Source organism: Engraulis encrasicolus, chromosome 13 (assembly GCF_034702125.1).
Source record: "Engraulis encrasicolus isolate BLACKSEA-1 chromosome 13, IST_EnEncr_1.0, whole genome shotgun sequence".
In the NCBI taxonomy this organism is placed as follows: domain Eukaryota; kingdom Metazoa; phylum Chordata; class Actinopteri; order Clupeiformes; family Engraulidae; genus Engraulis; species Engraulis encrasicolus.
The window spans coordinates 11,224,329-11,246,378 of record NC_085869.1 but is presented as its reverse complement, the minus strand read 5'-3'; the positions used below and the strand labels follow the sequence as shown (position 1 = coordinate 11,246,378).

The 22,050-nt window shown below is 42.0% G+C and overlaps 3 protein-coding genes and 1 long non-coding RNA gene across 4 annotated transcripts; 1 reads left to right on the top strand and 3 right to left on the bottom strand.

Moving 5' to 3' along the window:
- Positions 1–4,312: 4,312 nt before the first annotated feature.
- On the top strand, positions 4,313–5,376 carry LOC134461547 (uncharacterized). Its single transcript, XR_010037329.1, has 3 exons — positions 4,313–4,341; positions 4,635–4,679; positions 4,912–5,376. It is a non-coding gene; the product is annotated as an uncharacterized LOC134461547 (long non-coding RNA).
- A 3,633-nt stretch (positions 5,377–9,009) lies between these two features.
- LOC134461546 (GTPase IMAP family member 4-like) lies at positions 9,010–10,942 on the bottom strand. Its single transcript, XM_063214437.1, has 2 exons — positions 10,765–10,942; positions 9,010–10,607 (listed from the first exon to the last, which is right to left on the bottom strand). The coding sequence occupies exons 1-2, from the start codon at positions 10,781–10,783 to the stop codon at positions 9,346–9,348; spliced, it is 1,281 nt and encodes a 426-aa protein (XP_063070507.1). The 5' UTR covers positions 10,784–10,942; the 3' UTR covers positions 9,010–9,345.
- On the bottom strand, positions 10,818–13,539 carry LOC134460454 (uncharacterized). Its single transcript, XM_063212844.1, has 5 exons — positions 13,483–13,539; positions 12,337–12,684; positions 12,069–12,116; positions 11,837–11,866; positions 10,818–10,840 (listed from the first exon to the last, which is right to left on the bottom strand). The coding sequence occupies exons 1-5, from the start codon at positions 13,505–13,507 to the stop codon at positions 10,818–10,820; spliced, it is 474 nt and encodes a 157-aa protein (XP_063068914.1). The 5' UTR covers positions 13,508–13,539.
- A 2,134-nt stretch (positions 13,540–15,673) lies between these two features.
- On the bottom strand, positions 15,674–18,387 carry LOC134461544 (butyrophilin subfamily 3 member A2-like). The gene is made up of 3 exons (XM_063214436.1): positions 18,332–18,387; positions 16,028–16,354; positions 15,674–15,736 (listed from the first exon to the last, which is right to left on the bottom strand). Exons 1-3 carry the CDS (start codon positions 18,363–18,365, stop codon positions 15,702–15,704), a joined length of 396 nt encoding a protein of 131 aa, XP_063070506.1. The 5' UTR covers positions 18,366–18,387; the 3' UTR covers positions 15,674–15,701.
- Positions 18,388–22,050: the final 3,663 nt, after the last annotated feature.

The window sequence follows — 22,050 nt, the reverse complement described above, 5'->3', positions numbered from 1 at the left end:
ATCGCCAGGAAGACAGGGATGATCTTTCTCGCAGAGCAATGTTGTCTGCAAGAGCGAGTCTCGCCTGGTTTTGTGTAGGCTAGGGTTACGACACGCAATCCACCGCTGGACCAGCTGGCTAACAGCAATCACCGCAAGAATCAAACCTGGGCCTCGTTTCCGAAAGGGCCTTAAGTACTACTTAACGCTACGTGCTACTTAAGTTCACACGTAACACCATCGTAGAGCTCACGGAGCGTTTCCCAAAGCCAACTTAGCAAAGAACCATCGCAGGTTGACACGTAACTTTAAGAGCAATACACGAGTGGTCTAGAGTAGTCTTAACGCGCTAAGATTGATCGTAGCGGCATGGCACAGTGGAGACACCCACAGGATATGAAGGGAAAAGAAGAAACCTGCGCATAAGATTGCTGTTTTAAGACGCGAGAGGCATGGCACAGTGGAGACACCCATAGGAAAAGAGGAAACTTGCGCTTCAAGTTGATGTTTTAAGACGGGAGTGTAGCCTAAATATCATGACAGCACAGTTGACACTGCAACGAAAATAAGAAGGTAACATTAATTGTGGATGTGTAGGCCTATAAAATAAAAGTAATGTGTTTGGAAATATTTTACAGGTAGTAAAATAGTTCGACTGTGTTTGATAAACCTGGGCATAATTAAACTGTGATCAGTCATAATTTGTGTGGGTGCTTCATGAACAAGAACAAGGCAAAATGAATAAGGGGCTTCGGCAACCAGAGACAAGAGTGTTGATGTGGGAGGGCCACTTCCGAAACTTTATTTATTTTATATTTTTTGAAGAAAAATGGTCAGCGAGTTGTTGCACCCTCTTTCATTTTCAAGTAGCCTAAGAAAGGGAAGGCGACGCCGAAAATACATGATAGTTGTAGGCGAAGGGTAATATATGGCAAAAAAGGCAGCGATGGGGATTCGTGTAGATTTTTTTGTTTTAATAACAGCAGACTGCCGTGCAAAAATGTCCTCACAGTTGTGAAAGTCTTGAGCGTGCGGTACTTTGCGCACCGCTCACCACATGTGCCAAGCTCCTCTCCCTATTCCGACTCTAGTAGGCTAAGCAATAACAAAAGGCAAGCGAGGGATGTGTCAATTTTGATGGACATTGTTTTTCATAACAGCATGCTGACGTGCTCCCGACAGTTACGCCTTGAGTTTGTAACTTTGCGCATCCCAATTTGGAACTCCAACTAGGCCTAGGCCTACTTGTCTTCTTAAATATTAAGCTGCAGTAGCCAAGTGCACGCGCTTTATCTGGGTCTTAACGGCGTAGCTCATTATTACCGTCAGTTGGGAGTTTTGCATGATTTCATTGTGTGTGTGCATTTTATTTCATTTGCCAACAATAACTCCTGTCGATAGTTGCAACTGCTACAAATGTAGTCCCACCCTTATAGAAAACAACTTTTGATACTGACACACGCCTTACATTTTGTAAATGGTTTAGCAGCAGATGACGGCGCAGTTCACTCCGAGTACACTTCAGCACCACATATGTGGACAGCGATCCTTAAGAGCGACGCTACGAATGATCTTAGAGGCTGTGCACGCGCGTTCATGTACGAGTGTCTTTGGGAAACAGTCGTAGGAAATCTAAGAACATTCGTAGGATCACTGGTTAACGACACACGTAAGGCTAAGAACCATCGTTATCGGGAAACGAGGCCCTGTTTGTTTCAAATCCTGGTCATCCCTCGTGAGTGTAGGCTACTGCATATAGGTTAGTTAAAACATTGCTACCAATTTGGCACACTGCCCACTCCATGCGCAAAAGACACAACGTCGGAAGGGATTCGGTTACTGACAGAGGTACGAAGCAGTCCTCAACTTCAGAAAAAAAGATGGAAATGTGGATACTATGTGGGCCTGGAGAAAGAGGTTCACTCTCTCCAGCAGTTCAAAACCACCGTGTCAGGTTATGCTTCGGAAGCATATCGGGGTTTTTTTTCCGACAAAAACGAAGCGCCATAAAGTCACAGTCAAGTTTCTAGGCTATAGGCCAGTACAGCAGCGTTAATAAACTCCAAAAAAGTCATGTGACATACCCTAATAATGACAATCTTACTGTGCAAACGAAGTGTGGGGGATTGGGGCAATAAAAACAGTCGGTGGTGGTGGTGGTGGTAGTGCGCGATAGCTCTGTGATGGGGAGGGGGATTCTTTTGGCTACACCTAGCCTACCCAACTCAGGACTCTGGATCCAACCGAGAATCTCCACAATGAGGGAAACACATCGAAAACATAAAATTAAATATGCTATATGCACAAATAGAGTTTATATCAATCAGACATTCTATTAGGTTAACAATGTTATTTTGAAACCTAATGAAGTGCCACATAATAACGGTCTGGCACACCCTCATGGCGCATTGACATGGAGGAAACCTACAAAAAATATGATTATTATTTTAAATAATAAAACGGTTCAGACGGTATCTGGTGGATACTGCCACTGTTTAAGGCCATTTAACTTGTTGAAATTTAGCCTATAGGTCTGGAAAGGTGTTACAATATTAGAATCTGGCCTATTCTCTGCAGTGCTTAACCCTTTGAGGAGTAAGGACTTTCCCCAGGATCTTCTAGAATTTTGCTTGAACACTCTACAGTTCCCATAGTAGTCTGTGAAGTCTGTAGACTGTGAATTTCACATATATGTTTCAAAACACCTCTCCTGACAACATCCAGTATATATTTAGTTATAAATTTCACCTAAACGTTACCCTTAAAGATCAATATGGGCCAGGTTTGTCTCCGTGCGTCAGCGGACACACTCTCTCTCTCTCTCTCTCTCTCTCTCTCTCTCTCTCTCTCTCTCTCTCTCTCATCATTATGTGGTTACTGTGTAGTAGTGGATAGCCCACTCGCACCGAGGACCACAACTGCACAGGTTTCTCCTGCGCTTACGAGATCCGCGCCCTGAGACAGACCCACGTGCAAGACAAGTTTTCACCACCTCGTGAAGTGTTTAGACCTTGCCTATTTAATCTCGCTGTAAATTGGTGTAATGTAGCAGAAAGTCTCGTTGCACGCAACAACTTGTGAAATGATTTCTTAACGGTTTTAACCGCATCATTCACGACTCTCGAGCAGTTTGAGAACTGAGAAGAATGAGAGAGTGACTACCATGTCACTGAGACTATGTGTGTGCGGTGCCTACTGAATCCAAGTGCAGAAAAAACATACAGGTATCTATATAGATTATTACATAATGCACCATGTTATTACATTTCCATCAAAAAAAAAAGTTGCGGCCGCATTCCGTAATAAATTTCGCATTTTGTAATAATTTATTACAAGATGAGAAAAAAGTTATTACGAAATGCGTTCAAGAAATTTATTACGAAATGCGTAAATTATTACACAATGCGGCAATTGTCACCGCATTATGTAATAATTTGTTACATTATTACATATTGCACCGTTATTACATAATGCGGCGTTACAGGGCAGCTTTTCTTAAAAAGGGCTCAGGCATTCAGCACCCTTTTTAGCAAGTGCCTTAGGCATCAATGGGTTAATTCATACAAGAGTGACATAAACTTGAGAATGAAAATTCACAAGGTTTTGAGAACAACAATTTAGGAAATATGTACTGTTGTTTTATTGTTGTTCATTTCAGCGTTTCACACATTTATGTAGTTGCATGAGTTTAAAATGTATTCTTTGTACTTTCCAGTTGGTCAAACTGTTACCAGTGATCAACCGCCCAGTGAAGAGGGTAAGGAGCCATCTGATTTGTCATCTGAATAATCCAATCAAACCCCAGCTATGTATGACGTGTTTAAATAGTGTAGAAAATAAACACAAAATCTTCAAATCGGACTGTGAAGACTGCTTCAGCTAAGGCTTAATCTTCCCACACTGTCCAGAGGCAGTTTCGATCTCACAGTATCTCCGGGATGCAGGGAGTCAAGTGCACTACCAAGGGAGCGTTTACATAGTAAAATACTATAATCTCAGTATCTGGGGGTGGGGGAATTAATCTTGACCTTATACATGTACAATCCCAGTATCTGGGGGTGGGGGGAATTAATCTTGACCTTAAACATGTACCCTGTCTCCAATAGACTCTTCATAGTACCTCATCCACTTTGATACTGTCTCTCTGTTCTGTTGCTGACTCTGTCATAATTATCATCATATTATCATGTTTGTGCACCTTCAGCCACACACCACATGCACTATTATTATTTTTTTTTTATGATAATTATACTTAGACAGGATACTTAAAATGTAATATTTGCCCACTATTACTGTAACATCTGATACAGTATTGTGATTAAACTGTGCTTTCAGGGAGAGTAACACACATTTATGCTGAAGGTAAGGCCAATGCTGTTTGTCATGTTATACAGGTCTCTACTACGGTAGCCTATACTGTATGTATATGATGTTAATAGATTGATGCAATAGATTGCAATCTTTAAATTTTCTTGTCAAATTTTGGTTTTTTTTAGAGTTGTCTTCTTTTGGATGTTACAGAAATAGGGGGTGCTTGGAAGGCCCATTCAACATCATTCTAGTTTCTCTTTTCACAATTGGAGCGGTTAGCGTTTATACATTCATGTAGTTGCACAAATGTAAAACATATTTGCTTTGCTTGTACATCTTTCCAGTTGGGCAACTCCAGGATAACAGTGATGAATCACCCTGTGGAGACGGTAAAAAGCCTCAGCCACCTGATCTACTATATCAAAACAGAAATGCATAAACTTCAACCTGCATTTTTAATCTCTAAACTTTGCTATTGCCACATTATAGTAATGTGTGTAGTAATGTGCGCACGTGTGTGTGTGTGTGTGTGTGTGTGTGTGTGTGTGTGTGTGTGTGTGTGTGTGTGTGTGTGTGTGTGTGTGTGTGTGTGTGTGTGTGTGTGTGTCTTTTATTTTCTAGGCAAAGGAGAAGGGACAAAGAGCAAACTAAAGAGGGGAGGTCACGCAGCTGAGGACGTCGCCACTGCAGAGAACATCTACCAGAACTCTGAGTAGTCTTGGTGCTAGTGTCAAGATTCATCCAGTTATCCAAAGAGTTTACATACGTACAATAGAAAACTTATTCTGGAGCTTGATAGACATTTTGCCACTGCAGAGAACATGTAGCCTACCAAAACTCTGGGTCTAGGCTAGTCTAGGCTCTAGTATGTGAAGATCAATACAGTTATCCAGCAAGTTTACACACAATAGATAACTTATTTTAGAGCTTGATAGAATTTTTGTTTCTCATTCAAGAAGTTGCTAACTTCAGTAGTCTGATTGATGTTACTGGACATGCCCAGTAGTCCAAAGAATTCTCGACTCGACAAAGAAGTTGCACGTCAAGACGTGAAGATTTATTAACGACTCTGTACAGAGCCTTTGTTATAACCCAATTGTCACCAAAATTGCAATGACCAATTCTAAATCTGATACGTTGTGATCTTGGTAAGGTCATAGCCCTGTATTTATTATGTCATTCAGACATTTCAGCAAAGAGTGAACGGCTCTGTCGGCGGGCCCATCTGTACAAACACCATACTGCACATCCCAGTTTGAAAGAGAGTGGAGTCACCATCATCACACCTGTCAAGAGAAGTCTGCTGTGGTGAAGGCACCATAGTGGTGGACTCCTGTCATTTGAGGACTCACGTCATATTTTTTATTGAGCGAAATAAGATATTGAACATTGAACCTTTAGCTAACCATGATCATCCCTGTCCAGCCAGTAGACGTTGTAGACAATATGGGCAAGCAAGGCCTTCATGGGGAGCAGGCAGCCTTCAGGTGCGCTGTGCTGTTGCTTGAGAGTCCTGTTAATGCATGATAATGTTGTACATACTATCAGTAATATTCAGTATAATTAGAACATATTGTTTATAATTCAAAATGTTTTTTGGAATAATGTGTCTGAATCTCTAGTACTATTTTCTCTATGCATATTTTTCTGTGACATTTACAACATTGGATTGCATTGTGTTTGTATTGAAATGTTTTAATTGTGATGTGTATTAGTAAAGTATAGCTGCTTGTGCGTCGGGCCATGTGCGTTAAGGATTTTCACTGTTTTTGTTATTTTTTGGATTTTCTAATAATTTGCTTTTTCACAATAAAACTCAAATACAAATGACTCTCTCTGTCTCTCTCTCTCTATCTCTCAGAAGAATACATTTCTTAGTAGCTATCCGGATATAGCTGTCACTGCCACGCAGGAGACCTGGCTGGGGCGTCAGTTATGAAGGTCTGGAAGCACACGCCCTGAGTTGCTCTGGCCCACTGTAAAATGTCACATTGTAATTCAGATTTGAGTTAACAGTATGGATTAACAGCTAGCAGAATTCAACATGGGAGATCAGTGAACATCCCATTTAAAACTTCATACAGATATGCTATTGACTTTTTATTTCTTAGCTCACTTGGTGAGTGAGGTTGTGGGTTTGAGACAGGTTTTTCTGTAAGGATGCGGGCGGGCTGTGCAGAAAGACCTTGTTTACAGTAGGCCTAGCACCATTTTCTTGCTGTGCTTCTCTGTTCCATCGTTTCCTTTGGCTTTACACTTTTACAGATCTAATGGACAAAGAAGGAGGTCAGTTGTTAACATGAGCTGTGACATGTGGAAGGCAAATAAAGACAGATATGATTTTTTGTTTTAATTTGAAGTGATTCACTTATCTCTTTATAAATGTGGATATGCTATGTGAATGTCAATAGGCAAAAATGACAGCAACAAATACTACTACTATAGGCCTAGCTTTTTCATTTAATAGTGTATGTCTGTTAAATAAGTTTCTTTCAATGTTTTTTTTATTTTTATTTTTTTTAACCATTGACCATGTCTGGATGGTTCATGTAGGCCTATAGTGGGCTATTTTCAAGCAGCACTGTATAGAGAGGAACCAATACAAAAGCGACTTATACACAAGCGCTATATAAAACTTGTGTATTATTATTATTATTATGAATAAGATGAGAATAAAACAAATAAAAACAGACAGAAAAGAACAAGTGAACATCAACTGATGATACCAGTCTGCAAGCCCGATGTGTCAAAATGCAGCAAGTGCAGGAGTAGGCCTAGCATTATTTTCAAATTCAAATAGCTGTGACAGGGCTTACAAAGCATTTTATCTTTTGGTCCTATTATATTACACTAGGCCTACATTCGGCAGACTGGCACAGTCCAATGAGATGACGTTATTTGTCGTAATCCATTTGAGGTCGACTTGTGGTTAAACAACTGACATTTCTGTTGAGTTTCGGACTTTGGTTTTCAGTTGGTGCTGCCTTCAGAGGAAGTGCCAGCCCGTGGCTTTCACAGGTAGCCTACGCATTTTATCTTTAATGTGGTGGGCTCAAATGGATATTTAAGGACATCTTGTTAGCTAGTATAGCCTACTAGTATACCACTGTGTTCAGGTAGGGTAAATATGTCCTTATCTAATGTCCTAATAGAATGGGCAATATTGTTCAACTTCACGCTCTTGTGGTTCCTGTGAGAATCAAATAGGCTAGCGACAGGTAACAGTAATTCGGGCATTCTAAACCCGGAAGTGCGCGTATTTTTGTAGTTTTTACTCTTAATTGTGACTGTTACAATAGAGGATACTTATTTTGACAAAGTTCTGTGAGAGCCCGCACACCTCGAAGGCTTCTTTTTCAGCAGGTACAGCTTTTCAGGGTACTTCAGTCATCAGTTTTCACAAGGAAGAGCGCGACACTGCCTCTTCACGGTTCACCACTTTTTATTTTTCTAGAAAGTGGTGAACCGTGAAAAAACAGTGTTGCGCTCGTTGCGCTCCTTGTGAAAACAGATAATAGGGGATTGGGCATACACCAGAAAGTGACTGATGCTAGTCCCTAGCCTAGACCATTGGCTACCATTGGTAATATTTAGCGATGTGGTGAACATTGTATAATAGTCACATATTGGATTGGCTAAACAGTAAGTAGGCCTAATAGTCTGAGAGTTAGACCCACAGGAAGGCTACTTACGACTGCCGACCAAAGTGGGGATGTTTTCTTCAAACCTTAGAAAATGAGGACCATCTACAGCATTTTACCACTCAGCGAATAAATGTGACTTTTGAAAATAACTCAGCACAATGGAAATGTAATGAACTTTTGGGAATTTTACTCAATTTTTTCATATATGTTTTTTGTATTTCATGGCAGTTTTTCTGTTCGAGCAAACCCGAGCTTGGAAAGTGCCACAATGATTTTGTTCATCCCTCTCATGTTGGTCACCACAGCCATCTCAGGTAGAAACATCAATGATTCCTTGTTTGTTAAATTAATTTAGATATCATTTCACAGCTGTACTATGGAAACATGATAGTTCTAATATAGGCCTAGTTAAGTTTTCATGCTAACGCAACAGGTTGAAAAGAAATTCTGAATTTGTTATCCTGTCTTCCATGGGCTAGACCAGGGGTCACCAACCCGTCGATCGGAGGCTTTTAGGCGATCTTGGGGCATGAAGAAAGAAATTTGATGATTTACAGATATATTGAGATACACTGCAGTATCTGATTGGTGTTCATATTTGCATCTGTATTCCATGACAGGAGGGGAAAGCTAGGCCCAACTCAGCTTTCCCCTCATGTAACGGGTTTCTTTATTTCTTCCTTTAAAAAAAAAAAACTGCTTACCTACTGCTTATGTCTGAGCGATTTCACAATGGTGAGAATCTCACGTGGCTAATACTGTGGTACAATGGTGTTGGGGTAGGAGGTGCTGTGTGTGTGTGTGTGTGTGTGTGTGTGTGTGTGTGTGTGTGTGTGTGTGTGTGTGTGTGTGTGTGTGTGTGTGTGTGTGTGTGTGTGTGTGTGTGTGTCTGTGTCTGTGTGTGTGTGTGTGTGTGTGCGCACAAGTGTGTGTGTGTGTGTGTGTGTGTGTGTGTGTGTGTGTGTGTGTGTGTGTGTGTGTGTGTGTGTGTGTGTGTGTGTGTGTCTGCACCTGCCCGCCCGCCCGACTAAATTAGACATGGAGGAATGAAGGAACATAAATCACTGTGTAGGTTAAACACATTTTTAAATTGTTAAAAGTCATTTTAATCCCACTCATGGAGCGGTATTGGTAGGTCATATATAATAGTTCATAATCAATTGCCTTCACAAAAAACTACACCCACTGAGCTTGTCATTAAGGCTCTCTCTCTCTCTCTCTCTCTCTCTCTCTCTCTCTCTCTCTCTAGTATGAGTAGTGTCTCTCACACACACAAACACAAACACACTGTCACACACATTTTCCAGTACTTGAAAGCAATTAAATTGTGAATAACGATACCATACACTAACAAACAATACAAGTACATAACACACACACACACCATTCAGTAACCCTCATATCCCCATGCTCACTCGTTCACTCCCTCACTGTCCCTCACACAACCACTTGCCAGCAGAGCTTGGGTTTGGGTCAGATTGGTGACATCCTGTCTTAGTTTCTCCATGTCTTTTCTCATCTTCACCATTTCCTGTCTCAGCCGCACGTTGTCTGCCTGTCTCCATTCTTGTCCGTGTGTCATCATGGCCTCTATCTCCACGACTCTCTCCGTCCGGTCCTTTTCCTCTCCAGTACCTGCCTCCATTTCTGTCTCCGGGTCACCCCTCCTGGAAGCCAGCATGTGCCTCTCGATCAGTTCCAGAAGTGTGTCTAACTGTCTGTTCTTTGCCGCCATCTCTTTCTGGAACTGTGCTTCCAGTTTTTTTTGAACGTCCACAATGTTCGTCTGTAGCTGTGGCAGAATGATCTTCATTAGTTTCGCCTCTGCTTCCACCCTGGCCTCTCTACGATAGCTCTCTCTCATATCCTCCATCTCCTCTCTGTGTCTGTCCTCTAGCCCAGTTCGCTGACTTTCCGAGCCTCTTCTCTGTTGTTGGCGCCTCAGTTCTATTTCCTCCTTCTCTCGTTCTATCTGAATCCTTCTCTTTATCTTTTTTGCCTGCTTTTCTGCCTCCTGGTAGGTCTCGATGCTGTAGAATGTCTGTCTGTTCCCTGACACCATCTCCCCTATCTTCTCTCTCAGCTGTGAGATCTCAGTCTCAACAGGCCTGTCCCTAATCTTGAGAAGGTGATACCTGTTACCACATTTCTCTACCAGCTGCTGGAGGTCCAGGCTGCCTTTATTCTGAAGCAACTCCTCAACAGTCCTCTCTCCCAGGCCTCCTGCATGGGTAAAGAGGATCAGTGTGTATCTCCAACAGTCTCCGCCAAAAATGTCCTCCATCTTCTCCAGCATCACCCTCTCCTTCCCCTCAGACGGTTCCACTGGAACCACCAGGAGGAAGGCGTGAGGTCCCGGGGCAGACAGGCGGACACAGAACCCCACGTCCTCGCTCGTGTCTGTCTCAGAGAGTCCACCGCAGAACCAGTCTGGAGTCTGCACCATAGTCAGCCGTCTCCCAGCCACCTCCACCTGTCTGCTCTGGCTATGCTGACTCTCAGAGGATGTTTGTGTGACAGTGTTTGTGCTATGACGCCGTCCACACTCCTCTGTACCCAGGATGGCGTTGGCTGCTGCCCTCTTCCCAGCTGTGCTGCCTCCCAGTAGCACCAGCCTCAGCTCAAACACTGCAGGAGACACTTGGGGTGCTGGAGCAGGACTTCTTCCTCCAACTACAAAAGCACAACTGATTGTTAGCAATCATAACATTTGATTTGTGGTTGCAAAACTGTTTAAAAATTAGCAACAAATGATATGCTTGCCTTGTAGTGCTATTGGAAAATAAATAGCATAGATTTCTTTGTAAAACTGTGTTAAATGCTCACGTACACCTTAGAGGCAGGTCCATGCTCCATCTTTTGATGACGCTGGGAGGATTACGGTCACGGTTGCCAGAAAAAAGAGACTGTGGATCAGAGGCCCATGTAGACACTGGGACACAGAACACACACACACACAAACTCTCTCACACACACACACACACACACACACACACACACACACACACACACACACACACACACACACACACACACACACACACACACACACACACACACACACACCTCTGGTCACTGTTCAGTGTGAAGACATGTAGCATGGAGGAGAGACAATATGAGCATAGAGGATATGACTGTGGCATTTTCTCTACAGTAGACTACAAGGTAGGGTATATTATATTTTATCTAGTATTACTGTAGGCTAACAATAAGATAAGGACACCTGTTTTATGTTTATATTCTGTTCTGGATTTGTAGAATTGTGTCTTTCCACAGACATTTCTTCAGTAGTTCTGAGTTTAGTTCTAGTTCTAGGAGTTTACATAACTGGAAACTGATATATTATGTTATATTGTATTAGGCCGCACTATGTAGAGCTCCTGAGGTGGTACCTCAAGGAAAGAGAGAACTGATGGTGTAGCCCCCCTCCTCCTTCTTTCAAAGTGGTATTTTCAGATGAGCAAATTATCTACTCCCACTCCCCTGTCAAACCACATGTCCCTCTTGTCCAAAATGGTCCACTTAATTGAAGGAGTGTCTCTTGTAATGCTGTGTTAACTGCCCTGATGCATTTGCCCTTCTGAGTTGGGCAATGTGTCTTTAAAGTTGTTGTTAATTTTCTCAAATTAAACATATCTCTGCACAGTCTTCACTTCAGTGCACTGTGAATAGTGTTTAATATCGGTGTTGTTCAAGTTCATTGTCAAGCTAAAAAAATCAAAAAAGCAAAAACAAATCCAGTTGCTTACACGTACATCTGAACTTTATTGAATGGCCTAGATGAATAAGGACCTCCACAAACATGCTTGCTTATTTTATTTTAATTTGTTTTACTTTATTTTATTTCATTTCATTTTTTAGAACACTTCCTGAGAGCATAACACCCATTATGTCATACTCACCAGAAGGGGGCAGTAGATGGCTTCCTCTGACTGAAACCAAATATTACAGTGTTAGATAGAGAAACCAGACATAAAAAGCGCACCCAACAACAGTACAGGCACGTCAGAGAGAAAGTGAATGTGTATAAATGTATACAGAAATGTTTACAACCATCCTAAATTTAGAAAGAAACATTAATAACATGGCACATAAAACCTGCTTTAAAAAACTAACAGCTAAGTCTGTTCTTACAGTGTATCAGGCGCTCTATGCTTGCTGCTCTCTTAGCGTTGAGAATATCTGTAGGAAACACCAAAGTACCAAGAGGCAAGGAAAGTTTAGTTGGAGTGAATTTCATGTACAGAGGCAGTTCCATGTGCTTATGAAAACAAGTCCAATTTAAAATGTGTAATGTAAAAATTAAAGGCCACAAACAATGTGAAAGTTTTTTTAAAAAGTCAAAGTGAAATGTCTATCTGAATATAAAAAGTAATGTATGAAACTGTGGTCTCAAGCTCACCCATCAGACGCTCTGTCATGTCTTCTAACTGTCTGCCTTTCTCCTCCATCTGCCTGTCTCTGTCCTGTAGTTGTCGTTCCAGGTCCTGCACTTTTTGTGCGAGCACCAATTCTCTACTACTCGGCCCACCACTCCCATCCTCTGCTGGATGACGCTCCTTCTCATGTTTGCTCTTCAGGTGTTTCGTTGCTGCATGTCTTAACTCTTTAACTTTCTCCTCAAGGAGTTTTGTATTACTTTTCTTATCTTCGCCGTCATTTTGATGTTTGTCCCTCTCTTCTTGGACATTCTTCTCCTTCCTTTTGATGCTGTTTAGACGTATTTCCATTTCCTCAGCTCTACGCTTCACTGGAGGATAAAAATGGAAATGTACTACTTAGTAAACATATACTGTACGCAGTAGCCAGTCCCTTATTAAAGCCCAAGAGAGAGAGAGAGAGAGTACAGTTTTAGGCCACATGAAGGAAAGTATAGTAGCCTTCTTACTTTCTCCAGCTGCTCTAATTAGTACCCGACAGGTGTGTCATCAATTGACATGATTTCTTATAGACTGTTTTACAAACTATTCAACTATTGGGTCATTTTTCTGACACTTTTGGGGCCCTACTTGCACAGACTTTAAATGTAGTGTCCCCAAATTAACAGATTCATGCAAAAATGCAGTTCTGGGGCTTTACCACTAAAAAGGCACACTACATTTAAGTTTAATTAAAGTCCATTGGTCAGGCCCCGAAGTGTCTGATTCCACTTGAAATAACCCAAACGTTTGATGCAGCACCAGCAGTAGTCGCCGACACTACAATACGACAGCTGAAATGAAATGTAGTGTAACAAACCAATGAGTGTTTTGGTATGTCCAACACAGAAATGTAAGCTATGGCGCCAAGTTCTGCCAGAAAGACGATACGGTACCTAATTCTACTGTCATCCTCATGCTTTAATTATCCAAACAATCGCAGTTCCCGGCTTGGGGATCCCTGGCACGCCTGTGCCAAAGAGAATCGTTGCTTACCTGTGTAATTAATAAATACCTTTAATTACATTTTTGTCTATCGAGTCTTTTGAGGTAGAATTACGAGTGGGAGCAAAACACCATGTTATCTTTTGAGTTCTGCTATTGTGATAGGTCTGTGCAGTAGTACTCACCCAGGGATTCAACTGAGCTTTTCATTTTCTCTCTGACCACATCACTTACGCAATGCACTGTAAAAACAAAAAAAACAACAACTTATGTTTTATAATAATAAAACCCTCACAAACACACATACACACACACATAACACAGCCCGAGTCAAATTTTCAGCTAATTATACACTATTATTAGTTATCCGCTAGTTTGTCTTCTATCTATATCACACGATGACTCAAGAGCAATCTAACAAGGCTGTACCAGCTCAGTTACATTGTAGTCAGTGGATACCCTACGTAGGTTTACCCCATTCAGATTGCACATACAGGTATTGGAGATAGTAATAGTATAGTATACTGTTTGGGCCTACTGTATGCCAAAAATTCTACCTACAAAGGCCCATTTAGATTGAGCAAAGTGGAGGGTACTCGTGTTTAGGATAGACAACCAATTAGACATATTTGTGTGAGAACAAAGTTTTGGCAGAGAATAGGCCAGAGTCATTTCCTCTTGAGGTTTACTAGTCATGTGAGCGAAACGCTTGGGTACAGCTTTTGCTTTTCATGTCTGCTGTCCTCACGTTCCCTGAGTGCACAGTTACAGTAGGCTATATCTATATGTAGCCTATTCTTTCTTTCTTTCTTTCTTTCTTTCTTTCTTTCTTTCTTTCTTTCTTTCTTTCTTTCTATCTATCTATCTATCTATCTATCTATCTATCTATCTATCTAGCTAGCTAGCTAGCTAGCTAAGATAAAAAAAATAGATAAAAAGTTTCTTCTGTTATGCAAGCATGAAACCATGAAAGGTCAGGAGCAACTTTTACTTCTCTTCACAGAGGTTGCACAGGACAACACTGACAGAACCACATTCATCTCCTTTACTTTACCGCTAGTCTGCGAAACTTGCTAAGGCTTACAGTTTTTCTCAGGGGGGAACCGCTGTCGGAAATACTGGGATATTTCCACGGTAAGAGTGATCTAAGGCAGTGTTGCTCAACCAGGGTGCCGCAGAAACGTGGCTGATAAATAAATTGTGTAATTTAACAAATATTTGTCTAAATTAATAAAGTATTGCTTAGTCAGTGCTCAGTGGAGTCTTTCATCTGGCATTTACGCACAATTAAGTAAATTTATGTCGCCCCAGTAAGCTGAACCTTCGAACGTAGGTTGTGTGACGTCTCCAAATGTGTTACTTTTCTAAACTTTTGTGGTATCCGATGCGATGCCATGTTACAGCTTGTTGCTTAGGGGTGCCTTGAAAATGTTCAGTAATTGAAAGGGTGCCTCGCCTAAAAAAGGTTGAGAAACAGTGATCTAAGGCATCCGTCTGTAACTCTTATTACAGTTTTTCTCGATTGCTTACACACAATTTTCGGAATCAGTTCTCGAGCTGACGGCAAGCAATAACCGAATGTTGAGGCCCTTGTGAAGGGTGCGAGATGGTTGGCTATGGAGAGCTCCATGGAAGGAGGGTGGTCCCAGTCCTCATCCATGCCCTCCATGTTCAACATAGAATACCCGCCAACGGGGACTCATGTGGAAAGTCTGTTCTTCCATAATAATGTCTGGAAAAGGAGGAAGCACATCCTGGACTCGGGCGTGAGCTATGCCGATACACACAGAGCAAGCATCATGGGTGTCGCTTGATGTATCGAATCCACAACATCTCGAGCAGGGCCAAGCTTCCAACAACGGTCGCTTACGGGTAGCCTTGTGGCCGCTCATTGTGACACAACCATGGGGGCCGTAATGAGGAAAATTGTTAAAAAAAAATTCAAATTGTGTTGAATTATGCATGTATCTATTTTAGGGATGCACGATGTATCGGCCAGATGTATCGGTATCGGCCGATATTTGACATTTCTCAACACATCGGACATCGGTCTGGGCCGATGTTAACGCCGATGTTTTTTTTTAATATGTTACGGTTTTAAAAGATTGGACTTGATGGTGACTTTCATTGTTTGTCTTCTAATTTGTCTAGGGAGTTAAAAGGTTTTTTGGAAAAATTCAGTTTGTTTGCATCATTGTCAGTCTGTATTAAATGTTATCTCTTTCAAAAAAAAACAAAAAACATCAGTATTGGTTAATATCGGTTATCGGCCAAAACCGCAATATCAATATCGGTATCGGCCGAAATTTTTCACATCGTGCATCCCTAATCTATTTTCAATACAGTGACACAAGCATACAGATCTGAAGGGTCATGTAGGCTATAAGTGTGAGATGTGTTGTGTCTAGTACTTGCCAGGAAGGATCACCCCTCTTTCTCCTGAAATTTGGAAAGATAGAAAACATAAAATCAGAAGAGAAAGAAAAATAGCCAGGGAGGAGATCAATTCCAATACAGCCATTAGCTACCCCTCACCAACTCATGCACACACAGAAAAGTCAAATTTTCATTTATTTCATTAATTCATTTCATTGATTTGATTTCATTGATTGTCATTCATTACATTCAAGTCATTCATTACATTTATTTTGTTCGATATTTCACATACACTGACTATATCACACTCGAACCAACACAGTATAACCCATCACAGGTGCAATTTCAACTCACCATCATAGCGCAGAAAAATTCTTGTTTCTGTAATATGCTCTCCACTGATGACCTGACAGCAGTAGCGCCCAGTGTCGGCGTCTGTGCTCCCCCTCAGTCTCAGAGACACATCTCCTCTCGTCAGCTTATCTCGGCTTACACTGACTCTGTCCTCATAGCCTTCCCTCACGGTCACCTGGCCATTCTTGAACAGATAGATACAGTCTGTGTTTCGGAACCACCTGATCTCCATGGCAACAGCGTTGGCTGCAGAAGTTAGGTGACAAGGCAGTGTGACATCACCGCCCGTTGAAAATTCCATGCGCTGGACTGTGCGCAACTCTGGCCCTGAGGGAAGGAGCAAACAAACATTTACATTTAAACATGTTACAATTATGAATGTACAATATGCATTTAAAACTCAAACGGGTTCACTGCAACTACTGTAGGTGCAGCCTTCACCCAGACAATTTTTAATCTTTTTTTAAGAGTGCTGGCTAAAATATAAAACTGAAATTTTAGGGCCTTTTCACACCTGCTCCCTTTCAGCCATTTAAGCGAACTCAGACCTGTGACTCAGCATATGTGGATGCTCCAAAGTGTACTCAAACCCCTTTATTACCCCTCAAACCTTTATTGATGTGGTACAGTTCGCTTTTGAGACCTGGCAAGTTACACTTGTGGTTAGGTGTAATCGCTTAAGGAGAGCTGTGGAGGCCCAGTTCTAGAAGACTGACACACCACAAAAGTATAACAGGACCAGACAAAGCAGACGGTTCTTTTCGTAATACACTCACTAACAAGTCTTTGTGACTCATTTTGATGTCGGTTCACTTTTTGGTCCACTGGAGGACTCAGTGTTGCCAAAAGAAAATCAGCCAAAGTCGCTATGGGCTTGCTGAAAAGTCGCTAGAAGTCGCTAGATGACGTCATGACGTTACGTATGACGTCAAAATGTCACGCACGGCGCGCTGATCTACAGAAAACGTGCCCACATGCCTTCGTCCACAGTACAAATGGGCGGTGCTAGCTACTTTTTGGAGATCAGAGCTTATCTGCAGCCCCGTGGGGAAACGCTTCTGACGGCGGCGCAGAGTCAGAATTATGTGGAAAAACGATTCATTTGTCACTGAAAGTGCACGTTTTAAAAAGTCGCCACATGCACCAAAAAGTCGCTAAAGGCGCTAGATGAGTTTTTTTTGTCGCCATGTGCCCGAGATTCACTGCGGCCAGTGCGGCCAGCCTGTGCTCATTTAAATTTGTCATATGCTTGTAGGGTACAGTTTAGGTAAATCAAAAATACCTGTGTAACAACAAGACTCTGATCTAATTCCAAAGTGTAGGCATAACATAAATGACAGTCCCAAAACATTTGGTAACCATATCGAAGATTGTGTAATCTCGGTTTATGTTGACATTCGGTTCCTGCCATATCTTTGTCCCATATCGCTTGCCGTAGTTTCATACAAGCAGATGTACGTGCATGAGAATTCCTGTGCGTATCACAAAAGTTGCCACACCGTGGTGCATCATGTGTCTGTCTCTACCCGCCACTGGAAATGCATTGTGTGGTGTCGTGGGGAGGGACACTGATTTGCCTCTCACAAGACAAGCGAAATAGTCGCTAGATTCGGCCAGATTGAGCCTGAAAAGTCGCTAAGTCGCTAGATGATTTTTTTTGTCGCCAGGGGTGGCCAAAAGTCGCTAAATCTAGCGACAAAGTCGCTAAATTGGCAACACTGGGAGGACTCAGTTCTCTGAGGTAAAGAAGGTGTGAAAATACAATACCCTTAGACTAGGATCATCATCCACAGTCCAGGGGCCAATACTGTTGTTTATTTTGTTTGTTTGTTTGTTTGTTTGTTTTTCTTGGATTGGCCCACAGTTAAGAGTGAGTGGTCCATCGGTACATCTTCATAGGCAGTGGACTGAGTTAAGACGGACATGAATATGTATGAAAACGGCTTGTATCTGTGAAGGGCCAGTTTCAGTAAACAAAACAAAAAAGTCCATGTTTTAGGTCCCAGTTCATCCCTGGTTACTACACGGAATCAACACACCAGCAGATAGACAACCATAAAGACTAGCAGATAGACAAACAATAAGTGCCCAGATATAGCAGTAGGAGCCCGTGATTTTCTCGCCTCCCACGCACATTCCATGCAACTTCCATGAACTTCTGTGTTGATTCATGGAGATTGCCCAGACCTCGCAAGGACCATGGTGAAGTAAAGGAAGAAGGGTACCAAATCAAGGGCTCGTCCCTGTACAATATTTCATAATTTCACAATATTCAACAATTTTCTGGCCTCTGTGACCTCTTACCTGTCAGTGCTGCTTCAGCGCTCATGGGCTCCATTGTTGTGCTAGAGTGTCAGCTCCCGCTTTTCCAGCAGTGAATGTACCTGCTCTGAGCTGTGTAACAGTACACTTAGACTAAGAATGGACTAGGAATGAACACTTGCTCGCTATGCTGCACAGATTGTCAGTAACTCCGCTGCGTTGCTGCTGTTGTGGTAGAAAGTTTCACTTCCTGCTACCCTGACTTTATTTCTCATCAGCAGTGTCTTAAGCTAGTTTGCTGCACCAAACTGCATCTTCACGAGCTTACTGTAACACAGCCATGGCACAGACTGACACAGGTGCCTGCATGCATGAGCACACACACCCACAGACACAGACACAGACACACACACACACACACACACACACACACACACACACACACACACACACACACACACACACACACACACACACAAGCCTGCATGCACGCACGCACGCACACTCCATGACAGCTTAGTAAGCTGTAGTATTGCCTTTGAACGTTTAACTTTTTCATTTGTCTTTAACCATTTTGATCTTCCAGTTCACTAAACTGTGCTCCTTAGTAAGCATAGTGTAAAATTAAATGTGGAATGATGTATAGAGAGTGATTCTACGATTCGCCTGCGCTTTTAAGTCCATGGATTTTATTTGCCAATTCCACTAACTATTAACTGCATCCAATGATGTTTTGGAGATTACCACACATTTATCATTCATATAATACAGAAAGTGTAGACATGGCATTATTTCCCTCAGCAAGAATGAATATTTAATACTGGTTTTGGGTGTTTTCATGCCGTCCTGTTTTCCAAATGTCAGATTCAGTCTTCATATTATTATGTTAAGAAACTTGTTTTGCCCAAGATGATTGTAAATGTTGATTCACAGTAATCATCACAATATGATAAAACTGTCAGAAAGACCACTGTGCTGTCCATTATACATGAAATTTGCCATTTTGTGTGTGTCCACGAAAACTGTGTTAACCGTGTCAAGGTCTCTGAAACCCCCTCCATAAATCAGTAATGGTTTGGTCTTAGGCCATACGAATAACACCACGTGATGTCATAACCTCTTTGGCAGGATATGGGAAGACTGTTTGGTAAGTTTTGAGCTCCATCCTTCCATAATTTAATACATTCTTTTTCATGTTTTCATGTCAGCGGGAAAATTGCCTGTCAACTGTGTTATCAACATATTCATAAGAATCTGAATTAGAAATCACATGTAGAAAAACACAGATAATGCATACAAATACATGAATTGATTAAGGTGTTGTGGTGGAACTTCTGAGGTCCTCAGTTAGCACAACATCATAAAAATGGCTGAAATGTCAAGCCGTGTTACCGTCAATGGTGTTACGCATCAGCTATGACAGTTGAGGAGGAGTTTGTTTTTGTCAATTTATCTCCATATTAACAGACAAACAAACAACATAATTTGTGTTCTAGGGAGATGGGTTTGTCTGCTCTGTTTTTTCTCCTAAAAAAGTGCCGACTTGTTCCCCTGCACTGTTGACCGTAACACAGTTGAGTAACACGGTTGACTGTTTTGAAAGTGTTTTTGTGTTATTGATCCCTTATGTGTTGGAAAAATCCTATGAACAGACACTAGGGATTATCTCTGGAGAAGGAAGTCTTGTGTAAGGAGGGTGACTAAATTCAAATCAGACGTTACAGGGATTTATAATGAACAAGGCCGACAGGCGGACAACAGATGCGTCCCTCTAGTTCCAACCTTTTTTCCCCCCCAAAACGCCCCACTGGCCTCCTCCTAACCTGTCAACGCCCCCACCCTCTTAGGATGTGCTTTTTGTTTATTGGTCATAGCCTATTGCCCATGGAAACTCCAAATAATGTGGCAGGCAGCGAAATGACGAGACAAGGCTTTATATTTTGCAGTTTAGGCTATAATAAGCCCATCATGCTTGGATTTGGAAAAGAAGCATCTAATTTCAAATTTCACATAGATCAAGTGGCTACATTACAAATTACCAGATATTATTAGTAGGTTATTTATCAACCTTTAGTAGGCTATCACGCCATTTCAGCATCATGTGCATGTGGGAAAGAAACTAAACATCGCCAAATAGCCTAATAAATAAATAAAACCGTTTGGATAAATCATGCGCTTATGGGTTCAATGAAAACATGGGTTTGGATGAATTATGCGCTTCATTTTCAATGCCAGCTTTTCACCGTCAAGGCACAAAGCAGTGAGCTTCAGTGGCAGAGTTTACCAAATTCATACGACTGCAAACCAATTACGAATCAAAAGACGCGTTCTGTCCCGTGCTCTCTCTGAGCGCAAGGGAAAGCACCTGTGGGGTCCACGCGCCCGCCGGCAGAAAACGTATCTCCCTTGCAATATGTCCGAGAACATCAGTAACACAGCGTATGTGAAATGCAAATGGCCCATCTGTCTACTTGTAGTTCGAGAACACTAACTACTCACTGAAACGTACTGGCAGAATGTTTGCAAACTCACGTTTAGAGGACGAGCTGTAGCGCTGCTGGTCGCCTGTCAACTTATTCCGGTTCCATGTCGTGGAGCGTTATGCAATGCAAACGCCCCTCTATCTGAGCACAAATATCTGTGTGAAATACTGCCTGCCGACTTCAAAATCGTTCATTTCCATTCTGATGAACCGAAATAGCTGAGCACAACGCGACACTATCAGCCGAAGTGTAGGCCTATCACAAGACTGTGAACATGAAGTGACACTCACAGTGGTGTTGGTGTGCTGTGGAGAAGGAACGAAGTTGCCTACCACTGTCCAAACGCAAAACGATGCAGAAAATTGAATGCCCCCCTCAGTTGTCTCACAATGCAATCAGCTTAGCCTTGCCGGTTTGGTAACATATCGTATACGTTTTGACACTAGGTAGTCATCTGGCAGAAATGATGTTTAGCAGACCTTTCTGTTTCTGTCACACCTATCCAGGTTGTGTTTCGCTGGCCCGTATTACCATGCGATTTCAAATTTAAACGAGGCCAGTCGGCTCCATGGCTGCCCGTCGTGTCGTACTGCTGTTTTGGTTTCCACGCATTAGCTCCCGTCGTGTCGTACTGCTGTTTTGTTTTCCGTGTCGTACTGCTGTTTTGGTTTCCACGCATTAGCTCCCGTCGTGTCGTACTGCTGTTTTGTTTTCCGTGTCGTACTGCTGTTTTGGTTTCCGTGTCGTACTGCTGTTTTGTTTTCCGTGTCGTACTGCTGTTTTGGTTTCCACGCATTAGCTCCAGGCCAAGTGAAGTGCCGCAAGTGCGCAAGTGCTCCAGGCCAAGTCAAGTGCCGCAAGTGCCGCCTTGTGGACACAGGAGGGAACAATTTAAAGAAAGCGTTTCAGACAAGAAAGCGTTTCAGACGGACGGACGGACGGACAGACAGACAGACCCTGTTATAGAGATGCTGGACGCATCTAAAAATGTGTCAGTCTGTATCACAGTGAATCATAAAATCCTACTTATGAAGCTCAACAATCACATTTTCTATATCAGTTGCACAGATTAATGACAACATTATTGTTAAGGGACATAAGCACTTTCAAACGTATGCTGTTTCAACTCTGTATTTTTATATATGTTTGAGATGACAAAGTATTTATCCATAACACTGTTGACAAAATAATCAAGCAAATGTTCGCTTTCATTAGAGTATTTATCAAATGATTTAAGATTAAGCTTGGCAATTTGTTTGGAAACTTAAATATATACAC

Excerpts from the sequence above, each read along its gene's own strand:
- LOC134461544 (XM_063214436.1), bottom strand. The coding sequence starts at position 18,365 with ATGGAGCCCATGAGCGCTGAAGCAGCACTGACAG. Across the intron at positions 16,355-18,331 it reads CGCTGAAGCAGCACTGACAG|GGCCAGAGTTGCGCACAGTC; the intron begins GTAAGAGGTCAC and ends TCCTTCCCTCAG. Across the intron at positions 15,737-16,027 it reads AATTTTTCTGCGCTATGATG|GAGAAAGAGGGGTGATCCTT; the intron begins GTGAGTTGAAAT and ends TCCAAATTTCAG.
- LOC134460454 (XM_063212844.1), bottom strand. The coding sequence starts at position 13,507 with ATGAAAAGCTCAGTTGAATCCCTGG. Across the intron at positions 12,685-13,482 it reads AAGCTCAGTTGAATCCCTGG|TGAAGCGTAGAGCTGAGGAA; the intron begins GTGAGTACTACT and ends TTTATCCTCCAG. Across the intron at positions 10,841-11,836 it reads CCATCTACTGCCCCCTTCTG|TCTCTTTTTTCTGGCAACCG; the intron begins GTGAGTATGACA and ends TCTGATCCACAG.